General features: G+C 38.7%; 1 protein-coding gene across 2 annotated transcripts in view; it reads right to left on the minus strand.

Annotated features, from left to right (window-relative positions):
- Positions 1–240: 240 nt before the first annotated feature.
- The window catches only part of MAML2 (mastermind like transcriptional coactivator 2), a 337748-nt gene continuing 315649 nt past the window's right edge, over positions 241–22339 (minus strand). Inside the window, exons 3-5 of one of the 2 annotated variants that reach the window (XM_004427419.3) lie at positions 13737–13940; positions 8018–8129; positions 241–4093 (exon numbers count right to left, since the gene is read on the minus strand). In XM_004427419.3, coding sequence (XP_004427476.1) covers positions 3078–4093; positions 8018–8129; positions 13737–13940 — 1332 coding nt within the window. In that variant the 3' untranslated portion in view covers positions 241–3077. The remainder of the gene's footprint in view (positions 4094–8017; positions 8130–13736; positions 13941–22339) is intronic. The other variant, XM_087433621.1, reaches the window with a different exon arrangement.

Here is a 22339-nt window from a genome sequence, read left to right on the forward strand (position 1 = left end):
GAACTGAGCAGTGTTTCTCCAGTATTCTGTAGGTGCTGTGCATATAGGATCTTAATGCAAACTTTCTAAGTGAACTAAAAAATACTGAAATGAGACAAGTCAGCATTTCACCAGTATTAGAAGCTTCCCAGAGAATGAATTTGCCTTTAAGTTCCCATCAGTATTAACAGTTCTTAGAACTTTCTGTGATGTAGCAACAATATTGTTGGCGACTGAAAGTATGATTTCATACAAGAGAACCACTTCTGAATTTTTTTAAACTATTTTTTTAACACATGGAATTACACACAATACAAAATACTTGTTTTACAAGTTGAAATCTTTACAGTTATGGGTACAGTTACAGCAATGAAAGTAATATTAGTGCATTCATTTAGAGCAGAGTTATTTATCTTCATTGGGCTTAACACAAAGCTAAGAATGAATTATTTGCTTAGATTGCTTTCTAGTCTTTGAATTAAAAAACAAAAAGAAAAATTACTTCTACCTCCCGTATAATATGTCAGAATGATAAACAATGCCAACAATTAAGTAGTCTGGTATTTCTATAAGTGGGAGATTGTATTCCAATAGCTTTTAAGTTGTAAACCTAAAGTTTTGGCTACGTATGTCTATCAAATTGTCATTATCTCAGCTTTCAGGAAAATTACATCATCTTTGGTAATAGGCTGCCAAGAAACAGAAACTATAGACTACACCATTTTTTCCAAAGAATCCTGTATTTTAATGAATAGCTGAATAAATAGACATTAATTATGAAATTCACATTAAGATAGAAGAAAATCCAAACATTCTGATTGCTTTATCTCTTAAATTTGATAGCTACTACAAAACATACTATTTATGTTAGGGCAAAAATAGCTGAATCACAGGAGTGTAACTGGGAAGTGCTGGCAAATATATACAGTAACATGGAGAAGCCATAAAATAAAAGTGTTTATATGTACATAATTTTTTCCTTACTTTTTTGCATGGAGGAACACTGTTTTATAAAGTGGGAAAACACACAGTAGACCACATGCAACAAGGACCAATACAATGTGCACAGCAGAATAATCAAACAAGACACAAGAATTATGGGCTTAAACAAGAATTTGGGAGCAGAAAGAAAAAAAAAGGGAAAGGATTGAAACCTGGAATGCTTTCTTATTGAGGTTTCAGAGTATAAATTTGTCTAACAAGCCTCTTGATAGTTTTCAAAAGTTCCCACTTGACCTCCTATGGTTTAAGTGTAGAGCTAAAAATAAACCATCATATTATACAAAACTTTGTATATTAGCATACAAAAGGTAACAATTTACTTTTTGTATAAAATATAACCTTTTGATAGTATATTTATTTCACATATGTATAAATATAACCGAAAGAATATGTTTTAAGTATTTCTACCAAAATATTCTTTACAAAAGTTTACAAAACAAGTAATTTATTTATATTTACAACCTAGCACAGAAAAGATTCTGGGCCAGTGATGTTGGTATTGTGTAAAAGAAAGAGAGTGCTTTTAGACATTTTAAAAATTGGGAGAGGGATTTGCAGAACTTTCAAAATGTATTTTTTTTAGAACAGATATTTAAAGACAGTTATTAAACGACTTCAGTTAAATTACATTTGATAATTGAATACATGAGTGTATAACTAAAAAGGATGAAGATAACCTGTGTTCCTCTGTAATGAGGAAAATGATAGTGATATTTTGCATCCATCCCAAATCAGCACATATCTTCCCCATTTTACAGCTGATTTGTATGTGGGCACTGAAGTTACATGACTCAACAACAACTCTTTCTTTGATACAGTGCTCAGCCCTGAGGGAGAAAACCTGGATATGAAGGGTCCATCTAGCATGTGGCAATGATTCATCACATCAGGGACAGAAGAATGAATAGACTGCTACTAACAGATCACATTCTATTTAGCTGTTTACCCAAATAATATGACCAAATAAGGACAGATTGTTTTCTCTCTCAATTATGCTTTCCTTCAAACCCCAAGAAATAGATTTGCATGCACCCATACTCACCATCCCTGGACCTAATCTTTTGCTTATCTCCAAACAAAACATCATGCCCTCTAATCTCAGTTTTGGTCTCCAAACTTTCTTTTCTTACAAATCAGTCTCTGGTCATCAAAATAAGCAGAGAGGACCAGGCTCAATTTCACTCAGCTTGGGAACTAAGCAGCGGGCATCATCACAATAGGCAATATCCCAACTTATTTGTAGCCAAATAAATCTCCTTTATAGCAATACGCAATGGGGTGTTTTTTTTTAAATAGTAAAATCTGATGCAGACAGGTGTGCACTATTTTTTCAGTATAATTAGGACAGGTCATGGTTGTATCTGAGAATTGGAAATGGATTCAGAAATTGGTTATGGAAGACCAAATACAGTTGGACAGCTCTGCATTCTTGTTTCATCACTAGACACAGCATGTTGCTGAAGTATAGGACATGTGGGAAAACTGAAAAAGTAAGGAGTGAATCTGGGGAAAAAATTCTATAATCCACTGGATGTTCTCTAGGTTCTCTGGCTTTCATTTACTTAGAATACTGTTTGGTTATTCCAAACAAACCTACAACATTTCAGTCTACCCTGGAAGTTTTAGGAGAACTAAATGAAAGGACAAGAGTGGAAAGATTAAACCACACTTCTATCTATTAGAGCAAATTAAGGAATTTGTTGCTTCTTGCTTGGAACTAGTACCTCCGTGTGACATGGGGTTTAAACAAGCTACAAGTTCTATTACTTTTCTTTCAGGGAGACAAGGAGCTTGGGAAGCCTATCTTACATAACTAATTACACATCAACATCACAATTCTGGTTGGATAAATTGGATACTGCGTTCTGGAGTTTAGACAGGGAAAAGTGATCCCAATGTTTTACTTTCAGGATTGAGATTTAAGACAAGCATTTGGACCAAAATATTCACCACCACAGTTACTTTCTGCTTTTCATTTTTAAGCCAAGGTATCTTCACGTAGTCCAACTAAAAGTCAACAGTTTGGCCTTTACAGAGTCCTTGGAAAATACTGCTTTTTAGTGCTTGGAGTTTGTGAATTGTCTCCCTTTTCTCCTTCAGGAGTTGTTCCCCAAGATTTCATCAAGATTGATGTCTTTCATCCAGTCATCATTACCAGGCTCTGTCTTCAACAAAGAATCAATGAAATCAGCATCACTGTTTAGGGCAGGGCCCATGCTATCAGTCTGTTGGTTGAGAAAGTCAAAAGCCAAGTCATTGCCATGGTCAGTTCCTTGAAAAGCCCTGGAAGTTTGGTTGGGTGAAGGAAAATTGCTGGGTGTCAGGGATGGTGGCTGGCTTATGCCTGTCCTTGACTGACTTAACCCTGTTCCTGACTGGTTCAAATTAGGCAAAATCTGTGTGCTTAGCTGATTGGGTCTGAGATTCAGACTTCTGAGTGGACCCATGGTTTGTCCATTTAATGTTTGGCTTATTTGGTTCATGGATCTCATTTGTACTGCTGGTGTTAACTGGTTAGGAGGAGCCACTGCCCTCTGGGAAAACTGCTGGCTACCTACCGCCTGTTGCAATGACTGGTTTGGAGTATAGGCTGCAGGTGTACCTGTGGGGAAGCGGACTCCTGTGGACTTTAGGGCTTCCTGCTGTTTGGCTGTTGCTTCTTGAGAGGCCCAGCTTGGTGCCGTTGTGTTGGATGTGATCATTACATTCGATGTTCTCTGTGCTGGCATGCTTGCCATACTATGGGTTAAATTTGGTCTCAATTGTTGCGAATTGCCAACAGATCCAGCTCCAAAATTGCCCACATTATTATTATTACTTGGCCCTAAAGTAGGCGGCCGTGGCATCAGAGGGTTGTTTTGATTTGCTATCAGCTGGTTTGGGTTTCTCTGTTGGGTCAACTGATTCATTCCTGAAGTGACGCTGTATGTGCCAGGTTGATTGCAAGGTAGATTTCCATACATCCCTATGTTCTGAACTGCTGTGGATAATGATGACATCCTTGTCCCATGGGAAGTAGACATGAGGCTGGAATTTGGAGTTAAAATGGCGGGTGTTGAAACTGGGTTTGCCAAAGGCTGGTTAGAGTTTAAACTCACTGTTGACGATCCACCTAAGAAAAAGAAGATAATTATATTAGTTCATAACAGTAGGTTATCTCCTCTTTTATAGCAATTTGCAATAACTTTCTCTGAAACCACTTTCAGCTATAAGAACAAATAAAGAGAAATAATCATCACAGCATATTATATAAAAGGAGTCAGACAGCTTTTGGGGGGAAGTATCACCTTAGGTCATCCATTGGTCAAGAGTTTACACATTACAGAAAGAAGACCAAAATAGAATGGTTCTATTTTTTAGGTTTTACTTTATTGTTTTTTTGAAGTCATTGAAGGGGGGAGGTGTTAGTCAATCTTTCATTTTGAATTAGCTTTACTCTGTTCCAAGACCAAAGACTACAACTCTGATTAGCCAGCTGTCATGAAATCCATGATACTGGTTACCCCAGGGTCCAAATAAGAAAGTGTGGATGAATCTTATACATGGCTACTAGATTAATATTCCAAACCTATGGCCTTGAAAATCAGGTCCAATTCTTCATTGGCATTATCCTCATTCAGGAAGCTGCCACAAGTGGCTTCCCAGTGTCCAAAGGGTAAATTCCCTTCTCTTTAACATCTAGAATTCAATGTAATCCACGCTCTAGTGATGAATTCCGTATGCAAAGCCCTCTGCTCCAAGAGTTTCTATTGTGTTGTTATGCAACATACCATGAGCTACCCTTGCTCACCCCATGTTTCCCTTATGTGATGCCCTTCCTAAGGCATAAGAAGATAAGAAAAGCCTTATCTTTTCTTCAAGGCTCAGGATAAGGTTCAGCCTCCTCCATTAAGCTTTTCCTGATATTCCAGCCTCCTCTCTCCAACAGCATCTGCTCTTTAAAGTTTTCATTTAGCACTTAGCTTTTATATTGGGAAATCCATGGAGCCTCAAACTGCCTGCCAGTTACATTGATGCCTGTCAATAAGTGACTGGATGGGGGACCATCCAATCACAGGTTGCTGAATAAGGAGGCTCCACACATCAGATAGTGATTGATCAACACATTGAAATCTTCCTGGCTTGGGGAAGTTAAAGTCCTCATTGGAAGACATCTTGAGAGGCAAAAATGAAACGCCAGGAAGATTAAAAAAAGTGCCAGCTAGATGATAAGTTCCACAAAGGAAAGAATTTTTGCCTGTTTTGTTCACTGTCATATTCTTCAAGTCTAGTGGATGGTGCAAAGTAGGTATTCAATTGTTATTTATTGGATGAATGAATGAATGAGTAAATGAGAGATTGAAACAAAGATATAACTTGGAGAAAGAGACTCTTTTAAAGTATTCTCCCTGCAGAGTGAATCAGAGGCCCAGAGAATCAGAGATACTGAGCAACAGAGAATTAGACACACTATGAATATGGGAATGGTATGTGGAGAGGAGAGCATGGCTGCAATTGTAACCCTAGGATATCCCCAACTGCTTGAGGATAGTTAGCATGGCATACAACCTGAAAAACTAAAGGCCTTGCTATTTGTTTTAAAATATGTCCCCAATTAGGCTACATAGCCTTTGAAGGCAGGATCAGTCTCTTGTATCTCCTTGTGTCTCCAGGCTTAGTACAGGTCCCTGTTCTGTGTAGGGCAGTAAGTGTTTGATGAAGAGGGATCAGTCAGGTAGGAGATACCTGAACAACAACTCCAAGTTCACAGGCGGCTAATGAGGTTAAGCAACATCATCTCGGTATCTGCAGGTTTCAAGAGAAGGGAATTTACACTGTGAAAATGCTATGAAAAAAAATTTAGAGGGTTTTAAAAGTCATTCCCTCTAGGTGCCCTCTATTTTAACAATATGCCCTGAGAAAGTTTATGAGGAGAGCAGTATTCTTAAACCAACAGAATAGAGAGAATTTCCACAAAGATCACAAAATATTAATCAGGTAATATTTAGAAGCTCCTAATATGTGGTAGAAATTGTTCCAGGTGTTTTTCATATATCATTTCTAATATTAACATCTGAGCAAGATGATTATTATTGTACTGAGATTAAAATAAAAAATGATAAAAGAGTTTGTGTTATGCTTGTTGTTTATTTCATTCTCAGAAGACAATACTCTAGAACAGTGATTCTTACCCATTTGGGGTCAGCAGTTGGATGCTAAGGACCCTTCCCTTGGGCAAATGCCCTTATGCACTGTGGAAGAGACTTCTGGCTAGGTGCCCACCAAATATCCAACCTCCCTGTCTTTCTTAGAAACAGAGCCTTGATTTTGTAGCAATGTACCCAGCTGAAAAACCACATTTCCCAAACTTCCTTGCTGATGGAGGGTTCATATGAATAAATTCTGGCTAAAGGTAGAAGTTACTAGGTGAAAGTCCAAGAAACTCACTTTAAAAAGAGAATCTGACTCATTTAGGAGGCTATTTTACCTTTTCCCTATTTTCATCTTTCTATCTGGAATATGGATATAAAGGCTGGTGATGCAGTGGACACAAGGCAACTCTTAGGATGGACGCTACGATAAAGAAGGTGGAGCAAAAAGACACAAGAATCCCTGATAACATGGTAGAGCCATCAAACCAGCTTTAGATTACTATCCTTGGGATTCATTTACATGAATGGGAAAAGGAAAGCCCAAACCTCCACCTTGAATTCTGTATATTTCAAAGGGCTCCTAGCTTCCTCCAAACCAACTGACAGGCCATGGTAGAAGAAGCCGGATTCCAAATAAGTCCCATCTTGTCTTTCAATCTCCTTGAGGACAGAATCAAAGAGAGAATACTGTTTTTGCCCTGAGGCAAAGTAATCTTAGAGAGTGGAATACGTATACCCCATTCCTAATCTTAGTAGTGAGAGGCAATCTGGTGAATTTGAAAGAGTTTAAATAAATTAGAACAACATATTTATAACTATGCTTAATAAGATCAGAAAATATTAATAAACAGGAGTATTTGCAGCCCATCCTTCTTTAAGAATCTTCTTTATGGCTTTCTGGACAGATGAAGGTAACAGGTAAAGCAGAGAGAATTTGGGAAACTCAAGGACAAGCTTAATTCATACGAGAAAATGAAGAGAGTTCTGGGCAGAAGAGACTTGAATAGATGCTGAATAGAAGGCAGGAGTAGCATAGGCTAGGTTTGGGAGAGGTTCTTTTGGAGTTCAGAGTGGGAAAAAAGAAATTTCAGCCTATGTTATATTGAGAGACCTACTAAGAAGTTTTGCTTTGTAATTTTCTTTGTGGGGGAAGACTGGCTCTGAGCTAACATCCATTGCCAATCCTCTTTTTGCTGAGGAAGACTAGCTTTGAGCTTACATCTGTGCGCATCTTCCTCTATTTTGTATATGGGATGCCGCCACAGCATGGCTTGATGAGTGGTGCATCGGTCAGTGCCTGGGACTCGAACCTGTGAACCCCGAGCCGCCAAAGCAGAGCGCATGCACTTAACCACTACGCCACCGGGCCGATCCCTTGCTTTGTATTTTAATTGCAATTCACGTTTGGTATTTTTGAGAGACTTCATAAAGTTTGTTCATAATTTTGCCTTTCAATTATTTCTTGGTGACAGGACTATTTTTCTTAGGGAGATAAGCCTAAAGGTGGAGATAAAAAATTTGGGCTTTATGCAAGTTATGAATGTGACTGTCTAAGAGGGAGAAATATCTGTTTACTTTACACTACCTGGATCAAGATATGTTGTTGCAAGGAGAATGGTTGAAATTAGCAATTAGAAAATATTTTAGCTTTTTTGATCCCTCATAGGCAGTCCAAAGAACAGTGAAATATGTGAATACAGGGCAAGAATAAGCAAGAAGAATGGATAAAAGGACTAAAAACTATTCAAGTTTGGTCTTGATCCGAAAGTTAAATGGGAACTAGTAAAGGACTCTAAGAAAGATGTTACAATAAAATATGAGATAGGGAAAGGAGGAAATATTAAAAATCGAACAGTTTTTCCTTTCCACAGTTACACTTTTTATTAATTTTTAAGAACACTTACCAGAATACTGAGCAGTTGGTTGTATATTGCCCACATTTCTTCTTTGGTCTTTATAATCTGGAGGTGGCCTTGTCAAATGTCTGTTTATCTGATCTTGTGGAGCAATTTTCTCCTTGAAAACACAAGCGAAAACATATTAAATTGCATTGTTACTTTCTCACCTATAAAAATTTATAGACTTATTCAAAAAAGAATAAGAATAGAAGAACAATTTTGCAGTCATAGTTGCAAATCACGGACCCTTTTTAGTCATCTTAATTCAGAGATAAATCTTTTCCATTTCAATAAACTTCCTGCATGGAATAATGTCTACTTCTTTTTTTTTTTTTTAAAGATTTTATTTATTTTTTTTGCCCCCAAAGCCCCAGTAGATAGTTGTATGTCACAGCTGCACACCCTTCTAGTTGCTGTATGTGGGACTCGGCCTCAGGCTGGACAGAGAAGTGGTGCCTCGATGAGCACCCGGGATCCGAACCCAGGCCGCCAGCATCGCAGCGCGCGCACTTAACCACCAAGCCACAGGGCCGGCCCTAATGTCTACTTCTGAACACTCACATGTTTTGGGTCTAGTAACTACTCTCATTTTCTTTATTTTGCACTTATAGTTTAGTGAGAACTAAATTTCTGTGATTTTTAAGATGATATTTCTAGTTTTATTTTGTAGCACACCTGATATGCTTTGGTACCTATATGTAATTCTGGTCCCATGGAGTGTGGAAGGCATAGGAGTAGGATTGCCAAATAAAATACAGGGCACTTGGGCATTCTGTATTTTTATTTGCTAAATCTGGCAACCCTATATAGGAGGAGATGTCAGGAGATAACGTATCAGGTATGGGCACTTTATGCATATTATCTCATTTTTTCATAAACAACCCTTGAAGGTAGGTATGATTATTTCTACGTTACAGATGAGGAAATGGAAGCTTCCTTGGGCTAAGTAACCTACCCAAGATCACATAGTGGTATAACAGAAACCAAATCCTGAGTCAAAAACTCAGGCTCTTTCCTGCCACACAACACAAGGGTCTCTTGCCGCACCTTTTCTCTGTGCCCCATTCTCAAAGCACAGAAATTTCCCAGGCTCTCTTCTTTAATATCTTCTGGAATCAGCCACTTTTTAGATCTTTAGAGTAGATGAGTTTGGGAGGTAAGAGAGGAAATAGGGGACATTCTTTTCATATTGTCAATGCCCTCAGCCAAAGACCACCAGGAACACATCTGTTGGGTTTATTACTCCTTGCAGTGAGGGAGAACGCTCATCATGGGGGACCGTGGGGTGTCTCAGTAGGAGCGTATTAGAAAGAACTCATTTTAGGATTTGGGCTTTGATTGGGTGATTTAGGGAGGGTCTAAGGAAGCAAAGATTTGTTTTAGATTTTACGCTGTCAGAAAGTGAGTTTGGTTCTATGATTGAGTAAAGAAGTAGCTGTAATTCACTTAGCATAAGAGGGGGATTTCTGGTATTTTATGCACAGTGACTTTGTGCCTGTTTTTAGACGAAATTATCAAGTGGCCTTCTTTTGTCTCATTTTATCACGGTCCTAGAGTAACCCTGTCCGAGGTCGGTATTCTGCAGGATCGTTTATGTCCAACAGAAAACAAAATGGCCTGGCTGTGAGTCTCATATCATTTGTGGAAATCAGGGGCTGCGTTTTTTCCTGAGTGTCATATTAGATGTGGACATCAGAAGCTGCTTTTTTTCTTTCTCTGTATGGATCAGGAAGTTTCTAGAACTGCGTCACTGCAACTTTGTATGCACCCCAAAGCAATCTTCATTTTCAAAGATAAAAATAAGTGGCGTAAGTAGACAGACAACAATATAGTTACAGAAAAGTCAATAAATAGAAAAGAAAACCTTGTAACAGATAGATGGGTAAATTAGATGAAAGCCAAATGTGGGCTGCCTAACTTAGAACCCACTTAAACCATGAATTTCTCAGTTTCCCATTAAATTCCAAACCTTCTAAATAGAATAAATCTACTCTCAAGGAAAAAAACAGCCTTAAACAACAACAAACCAAATTCAAATTCTTGTTTCTAAGAATAAAAACTCGAAAGACTCACAGGGTTTTTTGGGCATCAAGTAATTCACATAAAACACAATTTTGATGAGCTAAGTGTAAATGAATCAGAAACACATGGATTACATTTCTTTTAAATATGGGTTTACAAATTAAGGGAAAAAGTGGTTGGTGAGACTCTTTTTGGTTTTGCCCAAACCCTAAATGCTTAAGAAACAGCTTGAGATGTTCCATGAACCCAAATGTGGCAATGTGGAACCATTCCTGTTGTAAACTATTGTGCAAGCTGACAGTTTTGATTTTTTTGTCAAGCATGGGACTTTCTGAAATCTTCTCTTTTTCAAAAGCATTTATAATTCTTTCTTATGTAATTGGGTGTTTCTGCTGTTTATGTTGAAGAAAACAGGATTCATGCGTGTGTGTGTGTGTGTGTGTGAGAGAGAGAGAGAGAGAGAGAGAGAGAGAGAGAGAGATAATCAGGCCCTTGGTTTCCCATTAAAGACTAGATTTCAAATCTGGACTCATTTTTATGTAAATTCAATCTAATTATTGAATTTTATCACCCTGAAGGCTAAATGAGGTTGTTCAAAGGGCTAACAACCCTGGAAACTTGAGTTTCTTAAACTACTTGTTCACAAATGAGTTAGATTTAATGGCCTTGCATATGGACTATCGTAGAACTGCCATGTTGTCACTTTGTGCCGAAGAGTAGCAAAGACCAGACTCCACCATTGAATGGAGACTGCTCCGTTTGCAAGAGAATAACATCCCCGTTCTATGCAAGGGTAAATTCACAGGCCATCCCTGAGATCACTTTTCTGCAACGTGAAATTTAACTTATCAAAACTAATGTCTCATGATAACCCAGTATCTTGGACCTGAAAACCTAATACAGAAATAATTTTCTGTTGCACGTATCTGTCCTGCTTCAGTTTCGCCATCTGCAAAATGTGAAACGTGGATAATTCTAGGACCTCCTTCATACTCCTATTGTAAGCATCAATCCTTTAAATTCTATAAAAGCTCAGCATGGTGCCTGGCACATAGTAGGTAGACAAAACCTGTTGGTAATTATGATGCTCATTGTAATGAGTACTACTCATCTCTCTTCTTTGTGCTTCATTGATGGGAGAATAGTAGAGAAGGATAAGACACTTTCATGAGAAAATGTCTCAATTTAGGCGCCGATCTGGCCTTGCCAACTGACTGCAAATGACTACAAAGCATATGCTAATGTAAAGTGGTATCAAAGACTGTTTCTTCCTGGATATGCTAAAAAGCACAGGCACCCTCAATGGTGTCCAAACAAAGAGAAATGTGAATGGTTTATAAAAATCACAAAAACAGCAGCCTCATTCTCATTCATCTCCCACAGTTTATGCCACTGCCCTTTGCACCTGTCCCAGTGGCGACTCAACTGGGGCTCAACGGGAGTTAGGCCAGTGCCAGGACAGGATCCTCATGGAATGTTTCCTTGCCTTTTCATCAGAGCTGAAAATCCAGAAATTCAACCCCTGCAACCCCTGTTATAATTCAACAAATTAGTAGCATTGATGGGAATAAAGAAAGTGTACCTAGTAAGTCCATCTTAGATGGTACACTTTTTTCTTCTACTGCCCTTGTTTCTAAGCTATTTAGTTTATGCAGATAAAAAAAGGGAGGGTGTGCGTGGGAGGACTGGAGTTTTCAAAATTATCACTTTGTGATACAGTCAGTAGTTCCCCAACACCTTATACCTTAGGGTAGTACTCAAGATCACCTGTAAATTTATTTCTCACCATTCCTTATTCAAGGTCAAATAAATTTATGCCTCACTATTTCTTCTCACATGCTCTGGACTCTAAACTCATTCCATTTGTCATTATTTAAAAAACATAAATGAGGGGCCGGCCCCATGGCGTAGTGGTTAACTGCACGCGCTCCGCTGCTGGCGGCCCAGGTTCAGATCCAGGGTGCGCACCGACGCACCGCTTGTCAGGCCATGCTGTGGCAGCATCCCATATAAAGTGGAGGAAGGTGGGCACAGATGTTAGCCCAGGGCCAGTCTTCCTCAGCAAAAAAGAGGAGGATTGGCATGGATGTTAGCTCAGGGCTGATCTTCCTCACACACACAAAAAACAAAATAAATGATTATTATATTATTATTTATACTTTTCATTAGGCATTAAATATTTCATAATACAATCTCAAACTAACCAACAAACACACACCTAGTCTGTACCTTTTGGTCTCTGGCCCACCCTCCACATGGAATAATGGACCTCACCTCTATCTATCAGAAGCCTTCAGTCCTTTAAATTCAAAGTCAAATTTTACCTCTTCTGGGAGACTATCCACAATCTTTCCAGGCTGAATTCTATCTTTCCCTCTATTACATATTCCCTTACGATGTTTATACCTTTATTACAATGCAAATCTGAATCTAGTACTTCCTTGTTTAAAATCCTTAAAGTCCTCTCCATTGCTTTTCAGACAATGTAAATTGTGATTTATCAAGCTCTATCCTCTGGCTTCTCATCTCCGGCCTCCTCCCCTATCACTTCCCTATCCTTGTGCACATTCTATGCCTCAGCAAATGTAATATGTAGTATACTTTATTGTCTCTGAGTCTTTGAACATGCTGGTTCTTCTGGCTGGAACATTCCCCTGTTCTTCCCCCCATCTCCTACTTCACCTTCACATCTTCAGTAGATGTAAGTTCCTCCCTGAAACCATTTCTAGTAGTTCCCACATCATAGCATTTAGTCACATGCATTACAATTGCCTGTTTATTTGACATCCCAGGGGACTCTAAGCTCCTGATGGACAAAGACAGGGTCTGTCTTGTTTATGGCTGCATTCCCATTGTAAATTAGTAAATACTTACTGAATAATTCATAGGGCTTATTACATCCTGGACTTCTGACTCTTACTATAAAGCTCCTTGAGTATAACAGTTTTTATTTTGCTTTTCTCTTTTCTGTGCACCTTGGCTCTATCAACCTGAAGATGGTTAACTTTGCCCCTTTCTTCTTTCATTTGGCCAAACAGTTTCAAAGGAGAGAATGAAACTTGGAAATAGGGCCTTGGTCTTAAAGGGCAGGAAGGGTTTGGATCAGTTGTTGAGTGTATGTCTGAGAATACAGAAGGGATGAACAGATCAATATTGAAGAAGGTTAGTGCTTGGGTAATGTTCTTTAAGGCCACTTAAATGTAGTGAAAGTGGGAAATATATTTTCAAATTTCTTAAAAAACATCTCCCATTCTGAGATGCTTTATGTTGGAAGCCAAATCTTAAGTTTTGAAACTTCATGCTGACTTTTAAAACTGCTTTTAAAACTCTTATCTCTAAAATCAGTTTGGATACGAGTCCATTAAAGTTCTGTCCACTATTTCTGCCCCTCAGGGCTGTGGAACAACACTGGTTTCTTTTGCCTGATTCAAATGCCCATGTTGGTGGTTCTGGACATTCCTGGACTGGGTAGGGCTAGTTAGCTGAGGTGCTATGCATTCCAACTGTCCAGCAGCTGGTAAATCAAGTTTTTTTTTTTTTTTTCCTGCAGCACTTTACTCGTATAGAATTAGCCTCTCTTACAGTCAGGACACCCTTGTTGCTGTCACATAAGTAGGCACAGAGAAAAGTGCAGTTAAAAGAAGTGGAAAAGAATGAACTCCCTCTGTTGGGCCGACAGGTACGCAGAAATGAGACGTTTTACCGCATCAGCCAGCATCTGCTGCTGAAGGCGAAGCTGCTGTTTCTGCTCCATGATCTGCCTCTGTAGAGTCTGTTTCTTTCCCATCAATTGCTGATTCAACAGTGATTGCTGGGAGTTCATGTAACCACTTCCAGTGTTTGGATTTGAGCAGGAGTTGGGACTTGGACTGGGGCCTGTGTTCTGGCCTACCACAGAGTGTTGATCCTAAAGAAGAGAAAGGGGGGGAAAAGCTACTGTGAATTAAAAGGAAAAAAAAATGTAGCACAAAGATCATAAGCTTAGATTTCAAATATTTTTCATCTTGTTGAGATAAAACATAGTTAATGGGTTGGAGATCAGAGAATTGCTTTTTAAATGTAGAAAAAATAATTGCATATCACAACCAAAGCAGCTGGGTTAATGACATTAGGGCACTGGAAAAGCTCCCATATGACTCTGATGGTGGAACCTCCACATTCTGGAAGGCGTTTATGGAACCTCAGAGAAAACTACCATAAAAATATATGGCAAACTTTTCAGTTGGTCAGGAACAAACACATCATAAAGTAACAACAACTTTCTTTTCACTAAAGTTAGTACATATCATGGCTGATCCTGCAATGAAAATTATGTTTCAATTCATGTGTTTAAAAGTTGAACAACCGTTTTGGACAGACGGGGGCCTAGCTTTCTGTGATAAGGCAGGAACACCTGAGAGTTTCTGTTTTATAAACACTCTGAAACCTAGAAGGGACTTCACTTTTCAGAGACTTGTTAATTTTGCTCCCTGGTCAGTAAGTCAGGAATCTCAGTGCATTAATCAGTAAAACAACACCCAACCAACCGACAATGAGAAAGTATTGATTAAAAACTCACATCGTATATTAAATAACATTCAGTTTTGGTGAATTGCCATTCTAATTTGAGGTCTCTACCAATCTTTAGGCATTGACAGGTCAGGACCCTGCAGGGCAGAAAGCTAAACCCAGCCAAATATTTTCATTAATTCCCAATGACGTGTTTAAGATTGAGCCGTACACTGTTGGGGTTACAAGAAAATTAGAAAACATGGGATGTTTTCTCATGGTCCTTATGAATGAGGACCATTCCTCACCTTGGAGAATTTATCATCTAATTAAGGAAGAAATTACATGTTTACATGTAAAAAATAAGAAAACATAGAATCAAGTTTTAGATTATATGATACAAGTACTAAGTCAAAGATCCTCACACTTTGATGATATTCTTGCTCCAGAAATTCTGAGGCTGTAGATCAGGAACCTGCTCAGGTGATTCTAATGCTCACTGGTCCAAGGAATGTTCTTTGAGAAACACTGGATATATGGGAGCAATAAAATCCAATTCTCATTCCCCAACTGGACTGTGTGAGGTTATAAGAGATTAAAAAAGATAAAGCAACTCCCATGATGCCTGATGAGTAGTAGTCAGTACTCCATTTGTGGAAAGTGTCTTCCCTTTTATCACCTTCTCTTTCTTTAGTTATCTGCTGAGCTTAAAAAAAAAAAAAAAAACACACCACCAGTCCAAAGCCTGGGGACATAGGAAGCGTGCCCTTTCCTTAGTAATCCCTGGGGATTACAGAGTTTACCAAGCGCCTCAAAAGCAAAGGGATACAAAATAATCCTAAAGATGACCATGCACTGAGGCTTATTACAGGCCAGTCACTGTGCTCAGTGCGTTATATGATGTACCTCATTTAATTCTCCAACAAAACAATGAGCAAGAACTAGTATTATCATCCCAATTTTGCAGATGAGAAACCTGAGCTCAGAGAGATCACATAGCTGTTAAGTAGTAAGGAGGATTTGAAGCCAGGTCTGTCTGACTCCAGAACTCCAGTTCTCAATCACTATACTCTGTTGTCTCTCAGCTGAGACAAGAAGCATTGAGGAGAAAGATTTTCTTGCTTTAAACCTGTGCCAACCCATGTGTCCATGCAGTGAACGTTTATTGAGCACTCGCTTCAGAGGTGAGCACCCTCAATCAGGCACATGTAAGGACGTGTGTTGGGGAGAAGGGCAGGGTGTGGGACTGGGAGGGGGCAGTCCTCCTCATCAGTTAATTAAAAATAATTGGAGCCATCTCTGAGGTAGATGCATCCTCTAACACATCTGCACCCAATGCCCAGTCAGCTCTCTCAAGTTTAAATCCATCATGGCTCTTGGGAAAGATTTCACCCTACAGGCCACTAGGAATGTAGGCCTAGAGACAAGCACATGAGGGTCATTAACAGAATGGTAATAGATGAAGATCTGTGAGTTGAGTGGTCTTGGAAGGCAAATAGAGAAGGAAATACATGGAGGACTGAGTTATGAGTCCTTGGTCTACCCACACTAATGAGAGGGAAGCAGAGCCTGTGACAGGGAGAAAGAGGTGGGGTCAGAGAAGTGTAAAGACAACCAGAAGTGATGTTGGAGGAAATCAAGATGAGAGAGAATATATTGGAGGCAGTGGTAGGCTAACCACTCTCCACTTCAACCAGAATAGAAACAGTCTGCTTTTTCCTATGATATAATTTGGAGTTTAGTGCAAGATTTTGTGTGAACAGAGGATTTTGTGTTTTTGAAAAATGGTTGACAAACACACATAGAAAAATTCAATGTCCTTTTCTTTTCAGTCTTCTTTGCATGGCCATACAGTGGACAAGAGCATGAGCTCTGGAGACAGGCCTGCCATGATTTATATCCCTGTTCTGGCACTTATTAGCTATGTGATCTGGGAGAGGTTAATGCGCCTCCATAAGCCTCAATTTTCCTATCTGTAAAATGGGAACAATAACAGTACTGAATTCATAGGGTCCCTGTGAGAATTAAAGGAGATAATACAATGCCGAAAATATTAAGCACATAGTAAGCACTTAATAAATGATAGCTGCTCATAACTGTTAAAGTTATTTCAACACATAGGAGCAATAATCGGCTTTTTGTTTGTTTGTTTATTGTGAAGCAAGGGAGCCAAGGCTTTGCAGATTGGAGAAGGCTGTTCTATGTGTCAACTCTGTCAGAAATGCAGAGGTCTCAGTTACGTACCTATAGATCTTGAGCTACTTACGGACTTGGGTGATTACCTTCATCTTCCTACCTGGAAATGTCAGAAGATGAGCTGAGCATCATTCTCTGATGGACTGTCTTTTGGACTGTGCTTCTTTCATCTGGGTTAGGGGTTCAGCTCAGGGCCCTGATACTTTGTTCTCTGCTGTGCTGTTTTTTATTTAACACCCAGTCATTTATTAATAGAACAACCAATATATATTTACTAAGTATTGTGCCTTTATTTCCTCATTTGTAAAATGAAGGTAATTATATTAATGACAAAAATTAGACCAGACGAAATTTAGAACAGTTCTAGGCACTTAGTAGGTGCTTGATAAATTTTAGCTATCAACATTTTTCTTATTTACTTATTGTTATACTATTTTGTATATGAAACAGATGTTTTAGAAACAATTAACTTTGTGAAGGAGCTTATGCTCAGATTGCAGATGCAGTGTGTTTGGCTCCCATCATGTGTTTTTTTTTTTTTTTTTTAATAATTTTATTTTATTTATTTTTCCTCCAAAGCCCCAGTAGATAGCTGTATGTCATAGCTGCACATCCTTCTAGTTGCTGTATGTGGGACGCGGCCTCAGCATGGCCTGAGAAGCGGTGCGTCGGTGCGCGCCCGGGATCCGAACCCCGGGCCGCCAGCAGCGGAGTGCACACACTTAACCGCTAAGCCACGGGGCCGGCCCGCCCATCATGTTTTAAACACAGTTTGGCCCGTCTGCTCTCCAGTTGGCCACAGTCCCCACTATTCCTTATTTCATTATATCCACCCATTTTCCTCATGTCTATTACTTGCCTGGCCCATGCAGGCATTTGAGGTTAAGATCTCTGGCTTGTAGTTTATCTGGGAATCTAAGATACACACATCACATACCCCACATACACACTCACTCAAAGTTATTGCAGTAAAAAGCAATGCTTAATCATTTCCACTGGTGGTATGATACCTAGTAGCGCCTTAGGATTAAAATCCAGATTTCCTAATGCCCAGTCTAGTCACCTATGTATCTATCTCTCCATTAATGAACTTGATAAATTCTACTGAATATCTACTATGTGCTAGGCAGTTTTCTATTTTCTAGAAATTAAAAAGTATTTAGAAAGGGGAAAAATGAAGAGAAAGAAAAGAGGTAGAGTGCTTAATGTTGGCAGAATTGGTGAACTTCATCAAAATAATTTCCAGTGAAATCTGGAAAACCACCCTCCTCTAAGATTTATAAAAGATCTGCATGCCAAGAAAATGTAACTTTGTCTCTTTCTCTCTCTAATCAAACAGATGGATTGTACTAAATTTAGTTTCATTCCTTCACAATAGCAAAAGATATAAAAATAAGAGATAAGCTCTCTTTTGGAATTTTGCAGATTTTTAAACCTTGTAATTTCTAGCCCATGGGTCTTACCATGTACTCTACCATACACATTCTTTCAATTCACGATTAAAGTAATATTTGGCTGCTGCTACATTTTTTTGCCCTCATGTTAGCTATGAAACACAAAACACCTCCTTACACAGGCTTGCTGTCTTTGCCAAGATGTTGTGCAAACTTTAGTACATAAAATATTTTGAAAGAAAAATATGCTCCAATGTGTTGGCTTTGATTTCCATATTCAGCCTCACTCTCTGCCTTACATGTAGAACTTGACTTAATAGAAATCATCTGTTTCTCTCTCAACACCCATTTTCTCCTCAAGAGTTTGTGAGGCCATGGTAAAAATGGCACATCCTCAGCCTGTAGATAAAAGTATGTGTGTGTGTGTATGATTGTGAATGAATTGGGTTATTTCCATTGGTGTAGTCTTTTATATGATAGAAAACTCAGTTTTCTAGAGAAACTGGAGTTAACCATTGAGTTGGCAGCAAATAATGGCCACATGACTGGTTCAAATCATGAACTTGAATGATCTTTCATTTTGTGTGTTTTCTTTCCTGTTTCTAGCAATAAATTCACAGTATTTGGTGCTAACCTAAAAAATAGGTGTCTGATCCTAGCCTCCTGGGATTTACTATAAATTTACATCTAATATGCACTTATAGTTTTCCACATCTATGTGAGTGTGTGTATGTGTGTGTGTGGGGGTGGGGGGATGTATTTAAGATTTTAAAGTCATTTCATAGTATTAGTTAAGCCACTGAGTTAGGGTAGTATGCCAGTGCTTAAATATGGTTAAAGCTTCTTGATCCTTGTTTTAGTCCAGCACAGGACTGCTAGACCAATGAAAGCATGTCCGTATTCTTTTAATAAAGTTCTGCCAATAATCAAGCTATGTCTTTAGAATTATTATCTTCATTATACTCTTATTCATTCATTCAACAAATATTTGTCGAGCATCTACTATGCATCATGCATTCTTCTAGGCCTTGGGGATCAAAGTGCATGCAGCCTGCTGGAAAACTCCACAGCTTGTCTCTACTTTCAAGTTTTCCAACTGGACTACCGATGGGAAATTTATCTTCCAGAATAGTCTCAAGGATGTTAGGAGACCATTTAGTAAATCAGGTATATGATGACCAAATCTTTTAGCGGGAGGCAATCAAAACATGTTCACAAGTAAGTGTGCAAGGTTGATTTACATTTATAGGAAGCTGGATGCATGACTTTAATGTATGGAAAATATGGCAAAAGAATTCTTTCCCAAATTTGTTACTTCATTGACTTAATATCTTGTCCATGGGTCACCAAAGGAGGTACTAACTCAACAAGATTGCAATCTATGTCTATAAAACCTAGCAGAAAATTAAGGGAACACTTGGAGTCTTAAATAGACACCCCTTTTCCTTAGAGCACAAATCACCTATCCTTCCTGTTATTACCCATATTTCTCTTAAAGCCAGTTTGAAGTCTTTCTGAAAATTTAATAAATTAAGTTCTAATTTAAAAATTAGAAACAAACCCCACTATCCCAGCACTAACAGCTAATTCACCAATGCCCTCTTCTTTAAAATTTCAGGGATAAACATTTAAAGAAACAATATGTTTGAAGAAAATCTTGGAAATCTCAGTAACGAACATCAGAGTATAGGCCTGGCCCCTGGGTTTTACTTTGATAAAATGTTTCTGTAAATCATGGTCAATATGTGAGAGATCTTTTTAAAAAAATATTAACTAATAAAAATGCTGGGATTACCTCTTTATTTCATTTTAATGGCACGCAAGTGCTCTGTCAAGCAGGACTGATTTCAGCAAAAAGTAGAATGGGTTCCAATTAGACATGTCCTAAAGCAGCAAAGAAAAATATCCCTGGTTTCATTGAAGTATGTTGAAATATTAAGATTCATTGAATTTAGTCAGTGTTACTGTTAAAGCAGTTTTATGGGCTGAACAGTGACATAGTTTCACAAAGCAAGCAAAGTTATCAGGGAGGTATTGTTCTCTTAATATCAAAAAAAAAAAAACCTCTAAAAAATATTTGTCTTGTTCTGGGCATCTGAGTAAAATGGCTCTCTGTTTCTCAACTTATTTTGGAAGGGGGATATAGAATGATTTTTTTCCCCACAAAAATGAAGTAATGTAAGTTACTTGGGATCCATGAGAGTATTTTGGCATGGGATGACTGCCCTTTCTTTTTCTTGGCTTCCAGAGCTAGGCATCTGCAATTTGCAAAACAAATTCAAGATAAAGTACCCAGCTGGGCAAGTTTGTACAGTAGATCTCACAAACTGGTTTGCTATTCAATCAGTCTTTCTTTTATCTCCCCTTCTCTCTTTCCCTCTTTTCCCTGTCTCAATGAACTAACTGCTCAACTGTTCCTTCAGCCTGTTGATCTTCTGAACTGTCTACTTATAAAGCCATTTATTTATCTCTATGCCTTACCTTAACTGTTTCAGACTCCCTACAAGCTGGCAGGCCCACTTAATTTATTTATTTGGGGCATGGATAGTGAGATGGCTGTGGCTGGTTAAAATAATTGAACAGTTCTTGTTTGACACAGTGATGAGGACAATGACAACAAAATTATGAGGAAACAACTTTTAAATAGAACGACTGAAGGGATAAAACACTGCTATCTTCAGGTGGCTGATCTTTTATTTCAAGGGCCAGTCAACTATGGCACGACCGGTCAAATCCAGCTTGCCACCTTTTTCGGTCAATAAGATTTTATTGGAACATAGCCATACACATTCACTTACGTACTGTCTGTGGCTGCTTTCACATACAACAACAGAGTTGAATAGCTGTGACAGAGACCTTATGGCCCACAAAATCTAAAATATTTGCTATCTGGCCCTTTATGGAAAAAATTGCTGACCCTTGCTCCATTTGGCTGTATTAGCCAAGTAATGCTAAGTACTTTGGTCTTTTACATTAAATTGATAAAATGCCTTCAACAAAGTACCCAGCAATCCCTGGAGGGAACTGGCAAGTTGGGAATATATATCTATCACTAGAACTGTTCACTGTTCACAGTAGCCCTCCACCCCAGCCACCATTACCAACAGTGGGAACTGACAAGATCTTTCATCCAACTTCATTTTACAGATGAAGATACTGCCCAGAAAGGTTAAAGAATTGACAAGGTCCCAAACCTAACTAAAAGATGAACACATATCCAAATCCAGGAAAACATATTAAGGAGAAATGAATGGAATAAAACCTATTTGCTTGAGAGAACTATAGCTTGTCTGATAGAACTGGCTTGTTAGGAGTCAGGGGCAGGGTAGAGGAGATGTTGAAAGGTGGAGTATGCAAACATAAGAATGTATTTGGATTAGTATTTTTCTTTGTCCTTTGCAATTATGAACAGTAGCTGCTTTTTCCTTCTATTTAATAGGGCATTTTTCTTCACTTGCTCAGAACCTTCTCCTCCACCCTACAGGGAAACCTTGATCATATGTTTACAATCTGTTTGGTTCAAATGATTAGAATGAGTTTTGTGGTCACTGTAGAGTTCATCCTTCAGATGTTACCTAATTTTCAAGTCACCAGGACACTGCATCTATTCTTAGCCTCTGGGGTGGACACTTATTATGGGTTGGCACAGAAGAACAGTTCCATGAGCGAGGAAGCAGCATTTAGGTGGGAGAGCGGCCAGGAACAAAACGTCAGTGGGTCAGGGTGGAGTGGGAAGAGTTTGGTAACTCAGGGGAAGGAATGAGAAAGTTTTCTTAAAAGAGAAATTCTTCAACTTTAGAAGGGCTCTTTGTGGCAGACCTGAAATTTCTACTCTGTAAGTTAGCTTTTAGCTTTCTGTCCCTAGAGCAGTGGTTTCAAACTTTTCTTTGGATAACAGCGCCTTTTGAGTATTTCAAAAAGCTATGGATTCTGTCTCTCCTCCTAACCCCTCAAGTACACAAACAAATAACAATTTGGTCTACAATTTCAGGGAGTTTACAAATTTTCTAAACATCCACAACCATCCACAGATCTTAGGTTGAGAACTCCACCCCCAACCCCTCAAAGGTTAGTGTTTATGAAAGTAATGAAATGATAACCCTTGGATATATCCTGTACACTGCACTCCCAGCTTAAGACCATCCATGGATCCTCATTGTCTTTGGGATCAAGTCCTAACTCCCAAGAATGGTGTATAAGGCCCTTGATGATCTGGTTTCTGCATCTT

The sequence above is a fragment of the Ceratotherium simum genome, chromosome 7 (assembly GCF_057802395.1).
Source record: "Ceratotherium simum simum isolate JZ-2026a chromosome 7, ASM5780239v1, whole genome shotgun sequence".
Taxonomy (NCBI): domain Eukaryota; kingdom Metazoa; phylum Chordata; class Mammalia; order Perissodactyla; family Rhinocerotidae; genus Ceratotherium; species Ceratotherium simum.